Below are 11,441 nucleotides of genomic sequence, written 5' to 3'. Positions count from 1 at the left end.
AGTGGGACCAAGCCAAACCATGCTGGGGATGTGCTGACGCTTCACATAGATGATTGAGTTTGTATTCTGGGATTATTTCCTAACATTGTTTAATTTACTCGTAAAGACATAATTACCATTGAAGACTTAACGCTTGTTCTATTAAATTACCCTCAAAGTCAGCACGGCCCTGATAAAAATCAGCAAGTGTCCCTATACCTTCGTGAAAACATTGCTTCTTCAGTCCTCAGTCATTACCTTTCCATCTCCTGGATGATTGTGGAACAAATTCTTAAATAATCAGGTGCTAAGAAAAAGCCAGCCAAGAGAAAACCAAGAACAAATCATATCAAACCGGTTAACTTTCTTTCTTTGTTGTAGTAACTGGAATAGGGGAGAGAGCAGGTGCAGCGCTGAAAGCTACCTTGATGCGTAGTAAGGCTTTTTGAAGCAATCCCGTACGATATTTGTTATGGGTGTGCGCTCTGAAAGCAGTCACCAGTGGTCTGCAGTCAGACCAGGAGGACTTACTGAGACCCGTTCCAGAGACGTCACACCAGTTCTGTGAAGCAGCTTCTTCAATAACTTGGATGATGAAATAAAATATGTTTAGAGTACATGGCTTGCCCCATGTCTGGAAGAGCTCGCACGACTGTAGGCAGCATTGGAAATCAAAAGACCTTGACAAATTGAAGAAATATATCACAATCAGTCAGCTAAAATCCCGTGAGGCTGGTGCAAAATACCGTACTGAGATGTATGAAAATTAAATGCACCAGCAAAAAAAGGGGGGAAGAAGTGACTGGACCACAGCACTGAGGAAATGGATCAAGGAGTTACAGAAACCAAGAATTAAGTATGAATTACCATTGTGAAGGTGTTGCACCAAAAGGCAAACGTCATTCTTGGCTATATTAGCAAGGCATACTGCATACAAGACACGGGAGTGCCTTTTCACTTTCTTAATACCCACACGGTCTCAGAGAGGCTTAGTTCTTGTTGGGACTGGAAGAAAGTAACAAACGGTACAGGCAATGCAAAATGCATGGGGTTGAACGAAGAGGGTTGAGTCTACCAGGGAGAAACAAGGAGTGGGGGATATCATTGAAGGAAGATGCTGGTCCCCCCATCTGCTGAGAACAGGTCAAGATGCAACAAGATCAATTAGGTTATAAACAGTAGGGAAACCTCCCTTGCTATCAGTTAATGAATGGCGGAACAGGTATCGAGGAGGTGGCAGCATCCGTGGTGTATGTTAAGTGCAGGGAAGGCAAACATTCACATGGATACCACCGGTATGTCCAGTCCTGACTGGGTGCATAGATGGAAAATCCCCTGAATGTTCCTTCCAGACTGACATATGTGTAATCTTTACAGTTTCTACTATCACTTCATCACTCATTTTGATTCCAAGGATGTGACCCCTCCAGCTCAGTGGTGGTAGCCTAATCAGAGGCCCTGAGTAGGGTCTCACCCAGGCCTTATCCAGTCTAATTACTGGATATGCAATTTGGTGTTCAGCTGTATGCCATCACATCCTGGGCTCTCCTCTAACAGGCATTGTGCTAGACCATCCCATTCAAGAGATGAATAAAACCTATTTCATTCTTTTCCTTTTAACCCTCTTGCAGCAAGCGTGTTCTGTAACCTGATTGCTCTCACAGCTAGAAACTTCTAATTTCCAGCTTAAATATGCTTGTGGCCAGCCAGCAGCCGTTTGATATGGAGTAGTTCAAATTCATACTCACGTCTGTAGACATTTTAAAATATAAAAGATTATGTCATTGCATGTGAAAAACTTACAAATATGTTCTTCGGGTCTCAAGAAGGAAAAGATTAAAAGTTTGCTGAGGAAAAGGAAGTTTTTCTTTCTTGTGTCAGTGCATAGATGACCTGAACGACATTACAAAGGAAATGAAGATGTAACACAGAAAAAAGGCTGAAGAGGGGGTGCCAGCTCAGGACAGATCGAGGAGACCCAAGACCAGGAGAGTGTCATAATGAGGTTATCAGCCTGATGGATTCGGAAGGGCCAGGAGGAACAACACATGAATTAAAATCTGCTGCATGCAATGGCAGCAGCAGTGGCTTGCTTGTGAGGGAGGAACCAGTTCTCCTTTTGTCTTCCCAAAAGATGTGACAGCAAAGGTCACACTCATCTGCCCACGAAATGGTGTGTGTGTGTCTCTGTAAAGATGCGGGCATGTGAGAATTGACACTTCTCCCCTGAATCAATACTCACCTTTGTGTAGGAGAAAACGCTTTCTGCTGCACTGATGGCTATTTCATCCCATTGCAAACCATAACAGATGGGTTTTCTTCAAGCCTCTATGCATTTTAAGATTGTATTTACACTCACTAAGCAAGTCTTCTGCCTAAGAAGGGAAAAAATGACAGCCTCCTGCTTCTCCACTTTCTCCCTCCCCCAGTGCTTTGCTTTCTTAGGGCTGCAGGCTTGGTCCAACTCAGCTTCTTGACGTCCTTCTGACAGACTTTCTGCTTGGAAAAGAGTCACCTGGGGCTCACCGGGGAGGTGGGACCTCAGGCTCCTTCGAGTTCACCCATGTAGACCCCACAACATAGCCATGCACCAACGCTGGAAGCTGAGAAATGCGCACTTACTCCTCAGTTTCTCCAAAAAGAAAATCAGGCTGGTGCTATCACAGACGCATGCACCTCCCATAGGAAAATACAGAGGATTTTTTTTTGAAAGAAAAGTTAAACACACAAATTAAGCATTAGTATTAGCACTCCTTCTATGATAGGGATACACATTCCTGAGAGCCTACCGAAGTTCAGTCAGCAGTTTGTTTAGTGGAAAAGAAAATTCAGCCTTTCTTTTTAATAAATGCTGCTGCTGCCCAGCCTTCTGCTTTGGGGCAGCAAATAGCTCTGCTGCTCTGTCACGCAGCAGCGATGTCCTACCACAACGACAGACGCATTTCAGCGGTGTTTCTTGCTCGTTTATTATACCAGATTTTAAATACAAGCTTTAACACAAAGCTAGCATTTGGGAAGGGAGCCCCAGGGACAACTTAAAGCTGTGGGTGAGCGAATATTCAGCAAAACCACGTCCCCATCCGTGTCTTTATTTCCAAAGGCCACCCCCTGAGACACCCTCACAAAGATGGCGCCTCCCCCTCCCCCGGCTCCTCACAAAGATGGCGCCGGCCGCGCCGACGTGGCCAAGCCCGGGCGGGCGGGCGGGCGTGGAGTGCATGCGCGGCGCCGGGAGGGCTCGGGACCATGGGCAGGAGGCGAGAGGGGCTGAGCGTGGCCCGGGAGGTGAGGCGATATGAGGCGATATGGGACGATAGGAGGCGATAGGAGGCGACATGGGGCGGCGGAGCACCCGCAGGCTGGGAGCGGCCGCGCTCTGAGGGGATGTCGCTCTGCTCCTGCGCTTAGCGCTGCCTGCGTCCGTGTAGGGAGAAACAGGTGTTTTTGGGCTCTCAAACCCAAACATAACAGCTAAAGGGAGTCTGGAATGGACTGTGCTGTCTGTCCGAGTATCTCTTTGCTCATCCTAGCAAAGAGAGTTGAAATATTTTTTTGAGATGATGCAGATGAGGCAGTGAAGTTTGTGTCAGGTGACAGAGTGCTCACAACCAAGGTGCTGATCCCATAACTTAAACTTCCATTCGGCTGCCTGTTACCTTCTGAGCTGCTATGATTGATAAAACTTTCCAAATGGGTCTTAATATGACGTGATGCATGGCCGTCTTTGTAAGGCAGAGTCATGCTTGTTTAACTGGAGTCACGATGCTAAATGAATGCAATTTTCTATATGGACACTTATCAGATTAGCTCACACTTACAAATTGCAGGTGCAATTGATGTAACCTGGTTTAAAGTGATATAAATGTCTCCATGACGTTGTGATGGCTTAAACTCATGCTGCTTCTCCTTTCTTATAGCTGTGTAGTCCTTCAGCAGGCAGCCCCATTGACAACACTGAGCTGTGCAGGACTGTCTTCGTGAAATCCATCAGGAAAAGGAAACTGGGAAGGCTCTGGTCGATTTTGTAGCAATATAATGAAAGTGCAATGAGTTTGAGAGTGGCAGTGATGATCAAAAGTGGGGAAATTTTCCGTGCAGGAAACAAGTCAGGAGACGGGTCCTTTTAAACCTGAAAACGTGACTGAAGGGGGACCCAGTATAGGTCTATATCCTTTGTATGCCATTTGTAATTTGCAAACAAAGAATGAATGTTCGCTCTCTGTTCGGTACAAAAATAAGAGCCTTCAAGTGAAGCTAGCAAATGACAGGGACAGGACAAACAGGGAGGGGTTGGTTCATCCCCCAGCCTGAAACTCCTTGCCATGGGGTATTGTAGTTCCTAAAAACACCCTTGTGGCTCAGACAACTGGGGAGGGGGACAGGTAGGGCTATTACGTGCAAAGAGAACAGCCTGTGCTCAGTGAGGGCCTGAGCTCCAAAATGCTGGGTGTGTATTTGGAGAAAGTATTGTCATGTATAGTGCCCAAATCCTGCTTCTGACAAAGACTGATCAGTGCCTGTGGAAGAGTATTGAGAATAGGGAAAAGAATGGAAGTATTAGCATTTAAATTTAAACACTGCAAAAAATCCGTCTCTGCTGAACCTTTTTTCTTAATAATGCAGCCAAATTTGTGGATGCAAGAGCCACTAATTCTTCTGTGAAAAGAACTGTTCAAGTGTGCTGGCAGGTGACAAGGCATCAGAAGACTGCTTGGGGAAGGCTTTTTTCTTTGCCCCCACCTCTTCATTTGGCTTTGATCTGTTTTATGAGGGTCAGAAGACAAAATCCTCATTACCCAACGCTGTTGGATGTCAATGTATATGTGATGTGGCTCTGTGCCAGTGTCTTAATTAGGGAATTCATAAAAGCAGAGGGTGGATGCCAGTTCTTGAAAAGTGCTTTTAGCCTTTCTGCTGGAAAGAAAGCTTTTATTAATTCATTACAGAATGTATTAAAAGGGATCTAATCTAGCTCAACTCTGTAAGCAAAGCTGCTTCCTTCTTTTTTTCTTGGTCTGCCTTTTATGTGAGCCATTTTGGGCTCCCTGCCCAAGGTAGTCCTGACAAATAAGATTTGTAATAAGTGCGTAAGTCAGTTTGGATTGAAATGTGCTCTGGGTCCCTCTGGTTTTAAAAAGTCTGCAGAACACGAGCAGGTATTGCCAGATTTCAGAGGAAATGGCTCAAAACCTTGTCATACTTTGGAGTGAGGGAGGCTGTGTGTGTAGAAAGCTGCTGGGACTTGAGTTTCCAGAGCGGCTCACGGGGAGCAGAGGGGCAGCTCTGTGTGCCCCAAAGCGCTGCCTTAAGCACCTGTCTCACTTGCCCCTTCTAATGGGCACTACTTAAAGACATGGCTGGGAGTGGAGTTCTGCGTCCCTGCTGTGGAGCACGTGAACCTGAGGCGTTGGAAGGTGAGCTCTCCACGTGCTGCTCTTCAGCTCTGTCCCACCATCATGGATAGGAGAACCTTTGTAGGTTCCCCTGCTACAGCTTTACAGGCTATAGCTCCCCTGGGAATTCTCTCAGCAGCCTGAGAGTAATCAGTAATTCCCAGGTGTTTTTAATTTCTCCCCATGCTTATTTTCCTCTTCCTCTCTCTTGCCCTGCAGTGAAGAGTTGCTTGCATGGCTTAGCTGCTAAGAGATTCCTAGCATGCAGAAGCAGGCCCTAAATCCCAAGTGAGGCAGTGGTGTGTCAAGACAGCGCTCTGCCTGTAGTTCTGGTCATCATCTGGGGCTCTTCCTGTAGGTGAGCCATCTTCAGGAGGCTGATGTTTTTGTCTTAACCTACAAGTAAGGAAACCGAGCCACCGTGAGTAGATAACATTCGAAAATCCTCACTCTCAACCTTCCTTATGTCCTCTAATGCCCCAGACCAGCCTGAAGAAAAAGAAATAGCAGGATTTCAGAGAGAAAAAAATAATTTGTTCATTCAGCAATCTGTTCCTCCTTCTTTGCCTTTTTTTTTTTTATCATTATTATTTTGTGTCCCTTGTGCCCCCAGCTCAGCAAAACCGGTGGTGCAGTTCTAGGGCGTGTGGTTTATTAGCAAATGATTGCTCTCCAGCAGGGGAGCCAAACTTTGGTTTTGATTTAAGAGCAGTAAAAACAGCTGCAACTTTTAAAGCGTTGTGTGGAATCTGGAGATTTTTAGTCAGCAGAAAGTGAGAGCATTGATAGAGTTGGGCTGAATATCCTTGTGTTATTCCTCATGAAAAGGTGACAGCGTGGGCAGAGAGCGTACCAGTGAGAGCAGAAGGAATGCTTCTGGTGGAGAGGATGCTGAGTGCAGTGGTGTGGATAATGCAGTGGTGGGCTGGCAGCTTACTAACCAAAGCTCTCATTAAATTAAATTACTTACCATGATTTTTAAGCCAGAGAAGGCATGGGGCACTGTAATAAGTGTACTGGCAGAGGAAGAGCCAGGTGACATGTTAAAGTACCTCTCACCAGGTATAAATGAGGGTTTCCAACACAGGAGGAAGCAGAGACACCGCCAGTTGCAGATGGTGGGACTGGTGATGGAGGTGGTCGTTCTCAAAGCTCAGCGCCCTGACTGGATCGGGTGGGCACCCCTCCTGCACTCTGCCATTAAGTGAACTTGCTGATAAATGAGATCAGAGACAACCTGGGAGACTTTGAAATAGTAAGATGCGAAGGTTTGAGCCTTTTTCACCATGCCCCTGTCCCCAGCGCTGCTGTGTGCCCTGCTATGGGACTGTTCAGCTGACTGGCTGAGCTCCTTGGTGCAGTCTGTGTTGTTCTTGCCTTTACATCGAGCCTCCTGCATGTTTATAACTGCTGCCTACCTTCCTGAACAGGTGTGAGATTGCTAACGAGCTCAGGACAGAGCTGAGCCCCGAAGCAGCAGTGACTGTGGATTAGTACCTCTGATTTCATTTCCTTTTTCCCATGTCACTGTTTGTGGGACTGTTTGTGCTCTCTCTCTGGCGTCCAGGCAGTTGGTGTGACATACATTTTTAGTTGCATAAAGACAATTTTAGTTGCATAAAGACATCCTGGGTCACCTCTTTGCTTGTGGGGCTGCATGCAAAGAAACTAGAATGGGCTGGAACTGGATTGGATCTCGAAAAAGGTGCTGGGAGTGTTAGAGCTGGCCTGGCCGTGTCTGGGGTACAGCACAGGCTGACCTAGGAGGTGGTGGGCTCTGTGCTGGGATCTCTGCGCAGAGCTGGGTCTGCTCCTCCCTTGTTTGGGGAGGAAGGAGGTGGCGTGGCTGACCTGCCACCCTTCAGTGGGCACAGATCTGTGTTATTGGGAGAGGAAATGACAGCGGCTGGTGCCTTGTTTTTCAGATCGATGGGCTGGAGGAAAAGCTGGCGCTTTGCAGGCAGAGCATGGAGGAGGTGGACCTCAAACTGCGCAGGGAGAAGCTGAGCCCTGAAGGAAGGTATGGGGGAATGGGTGAGCACCTCCTTCCACAGCTGCAGTTGCACACTTCAGCTAGCTGTCATCCTGCTGCAGGACTGAGCAAGGGTTCTTGGAGGGATGGGAACGTGTGGTTCCCTGGGACAAGGCTCCTTTCCCAGCTTGGAGCTTACTTGGGAAACGTGCCAGGGTGAGTTCAGTGATATATATAGAGAGATTTATCAAACCTGTATTGCACCCAGCCAAGCAGTGCCCCAAATTTGGCTGTTTGGTAGCAGAGCCGGGTCCTGGCCTGCTAGGAAGCAGGCTAGCTGTAAGCTTTTAAAGCTGAGCTGACCTGGCTTCTAACCTGGCTTTTATAGCACACACAGGCAGAACCTGATATTTCTCTAGCACGAAGCAAGAGATCCTGCATCTCCCAGCTGATTCTCAGATCTGTGTGCCTGCAGACACTCTTCCACTCACCAGCATCCTGTTGCTCTGCTCCCACCAAAAAGGCTGGGAAGTTCAATTACAGGCCAGGGAAGGGAAAGTTCCTGTTGTCTGCTTTCCTGCAGAACCTAGTTACAAATCATCCTCACAGTGATGACTTCTCCACACCCTGATATTTACCACCCTCAGCCTGTGTTCTTTTCTCCTCCTTTCCACTCATTTTCCACTCTGCATGCTACTTCTTGAGCTCCTTCTCCTTTATTGGACTTTTGTATCCCCATTCATATTTGGACAGGGTCTTGTATTCCCTTATGCTTCACCTCTAGCTCTTCATTTCACCAGTCTGTTACCTAAATTTTCCTTCCTCTGTTTACTATCTCTATTCTTCATCTGCTGCTGAAGTGGCCATCAAACAAACCTACAGCTGCAGTAACTTGACAAGATGGAATACATCGGTATGATTTCTCTCTGAAATATAGGGCCTAGAGCAAAGAATTGAGATTAGGGATTTCTGGGACTCTTTCTGAATTTTACAACTTGCATAAGGTGGAAATGGAAATTCTGTTGCCCTAATCCAGATGACTTCAAAAACCATGGCAGAAAGTACTGTGATCAGCGTAGTTCCCGAAGGAGAGCTCTGCCTTCCTGCTTCAAAGTTCAGTTACGAGTTTCTTCCTGTCTCATTCTCACAGCACCTTCCTTGACTCCCTTCACGAGGCAGCTTTCTGAGTAGCACGTCAGTCACGGTGGCAAATGTCTTCTCGCATCCTCCTGGCTGCACTGTGTTTCCTTTTTCCAGTTGCCTCTAGGAGCCCTTCTTGCCTCTCCTGCTGCTTATGCAGCTTGTTTTCTTGCCATCCCGCATTTAATAGCTGTACACATAGGTTTGGAATCTCTTCCTACTGCAGGTTCTTGCTCTGCCCCAAGGGGAACAACAAACTATTACACTTCCTGCCTTCTCTGTGCTCTCAGTGATGAGATGAGTTGTTAGTGCAGCTTTGTTCGTATGCACACAGGCTGAGAGGAGTGTCCCTGTTGGTGGAATGGAAATGCAACTGCTTTCAGGCAATTTAGTTTACTGTTATATTTTAAAGTGTATTAATTAATCATCTTGTGTAGTTTCAGAGAAGGGCTGGGTGGGTCTGATTTACTTATAACCACTGTTGTCCTGAGTCTTCGGTCTGACAACAGGTGTTAGACTGTCAGATGTGCCAGAGGAGCAGGAGCCTGCAGAGAGCTTGTACAGACTCTGCCTCATCTTGTAGCCACGGCAGAATTTCTTACCCCACCTTGGGGCACTGTATGGGGGGCTCTCCTCAAAGGATAGACACTTGACACTTCTCAAAGGGAGACACAAAGCAGCTCGAAAGGAAAAAGCCATCTGAAACCGCTGCATCCTTTTTGCTCAGCTGGGGGTTTCCAAACTGTCACCTCTCCACCGTGAAGGGTGAAGGGCTCACTCTGTGAGCAAATATTCCTGCTACTGGGCCAGAGTTTCTCTTCCATCACATGAGCAAGGCAATAGGCTGTGTTGTGCCTCGCAGGTAATGAACTCCTCTTCTCATTACAGAAAGTCACTGGAGAGAGAGAGAAACCTACTAATGACCAAAGCTGACAACTATGGTAAGAGCTTCATTAAAAATGGTCCCTCTGGGCTGGATGGCATCAGCGCTGCAGCTCAGCTTCATCTTCAAGTTCCTGCCACACTAACTTCTGTCTTTGAATTCACGCTCATCCAAACAGAGCAAAACTGAGGGAAATCTGGTCAGTGTATTAGGAGTCCAGATCCTCCCTCTTGAGGCATGTTATCTTAGGGGAAAAATTAGTGTATCAGCTGATAAGGGGGGTAAAATACGCTTTTCATGTACCCTAAACTACGTGTCTTTAGAAAATCTTAGCCAACAGAGTGGCTTTTAAAAACTTCTCCACTGTTGTGTCTGAAATTAGCCTCCCTGTTCTGCAGCAGTGCAAGCCCCAAAGCTCACACGTGGGAGAGAAGCACAGGTGTTTCTTTAGGCTTGGAGAACTGAAAGCCGAGGTAGGGCCAGTGAATTTACAATTTTAATTGATGTTAAAGGACTCTTTCCAGAAGAGTAGCAATTATTTTAAACAGCTTCAAACCTGTTCCCTGAGGGCCTACCAGTAGAGACAGCAGAAGAGTCAGGATGTGGCTGCCACCATCCCACAGGCTGCCCTGATGGCAAGGGCTGCTGCTTCTCCTGGAACAGAGCACGCTGCATCTGCACCCAACCTTTAGATCATCACTAGGGCCTCAAATTAAACCTGTACTTACTCCAGCTGACATGCTTGAGGCCAGGAATGGCAATGCCATTGCTCTGGCAGCTAAAGCTGGCAGAGCTGTGCTGGGGTTTCTGTCACCTCCTGCCCCTGCCACCACTTCTGCAGCCGTGCGCATTGCACCACACAAAGACTGGGGGCAGAACAAGCTAAAAGCCTCTTTTCATAGCAGTGCTAGTTCATTGTATTTGAGTTAGCTTAAGCACTGGGACAAGAAACTGGACTGAGAGTCCTGAACTTATGCCTGAGGAAAAAATAAAGAATAAAAATAGCTCTCCACATGCCCTCCTCTTCTTCATTGCCTTAAGGAATAAAGGGTTCTAACGAAGCAGCCTGCCCTTAGTATGGTCCCAGAACGGGGTCATTTGCAGACAGGACTGGGACTGAAGCATTCTTAAGAGCAGTTACTGAGATTAGCAGGATGAGCACTAGCAAATGACAAGGGCTCTTGCCAGGCTCCTTCCTGCCCAGCGTAGTTTAGAACTAGCGGCTTTAGAGACTGATGCCAAGAGTTGCCCCTGGGCCATGGTAAGATGGTGCTTGTAAGACTGTGTTGAAAGGAGATGGAAGAATGTTCACAGGCAAGGGTTTTGTTTGTTTCACAGAGAAGGAACTGAGTGTGCTTCGGAAGGAAAATCGCAAGAACGCTGCCCTCGCTGTGGCCATGGCGCTGCTGATCGCTCTCATTTATGCCTGCTGGACTATGTGATGACTCGAGAGTTCTCCCTGCTGACCAGACGGCTCTCCAGGAAGGAACTCTTCCTCCTCTCACCCCTGCACCCCCCAAAGGGTGAGGATCAGCATTTCAGGGTGCTGTTCTCCTTTGGCCCCTCCAAACCTCAGTGTAGGGAAGCTTTTTCTCTGAGAACTGAGAGGTGCAGGAGGCAGAGCAGACACCACAGCACACTCATGCTGGGAAAGCAGGTCGAGCGTAACTCCAGGTGGAGCTGGCACACCCAACATCCAGTCAAGCCCCTCAGGCCTGGTGCAGGAAGGCAGTGTGCTCTTTTTGAAGAGGACCTCGCTGGCTGCAGACAGAACCGAGCTAAACAACGATGTTTCCTCTTCCACACTGATTTCCAGGACCAGGAGAACCCTACCTCCATCAAAACAGATGGAAGTAGGTATCTCTTCTGCAAGCACATAGCAGCCAACTCAAGATCTTGGTGCTTGGGCTTTGAAAAGATCTACCTACTGCTCCTGGTAACTGTTTTATGCCTCTGAGAATCAACACCTGCAGAAAGCATTTTACTACCAACTCCCAGGCATGGAATTGCCTGGGGAGGGCTTTAAATAAAGTAATTTGACAGTGTAGCTTCCAGCTCTTCCTTCCTTCCCCTG

The 11,441-nt window shown here is 47.3% G+C and overlaps 1 protein-coding gene across 1 annotated transcript; it reads left to right on the top strand.

Moving 5' to 3' along the window:
• The first annotated feature begins 3,143 nt into the window (after positions 1–3,143).
• CCDC167 (coiled-coil domain containing 167) lies at positions 3,144–11,414 on the top strand. The gene is made up of 4 exons (XM_084514122.1): positions 3,144–3,264; positions 7,298–7,392; positions 9,373–9,425; positions 10,706–11,414. The coding sequence occupies exons 1-4, from the start codon at positions 3,226–3,228 to the stop codon at positions 10,807–10,809; spliced, it is 291 nt and encodes a 96-aa protein (XP_084370248.1). The 5' UTR covers positions 3,144–3,225; the 3' UTR covers positions 10,810–11,414.
• Positions 11,415–11,441: the final 27 nt, after the last annotated feature.

The sequence above is a fragment of the Aythya ferina genome (genome assembly GCF_964211825.1).
Source record: "Aythya ferina genome assembly, chromosome: 3".
In the NCBI taxonomy this organism is placed as follows: Eukaryota; Metazoa; Chordata; class Aves; order Anseriformes; family Anatidae; genus Aythya; species Aythya ferina.
The sequence above is the reverse complement of the archived record's forward strand: the minus strand, read 5'-3'. Positions and strand labels throughout refer to the sequence as shown.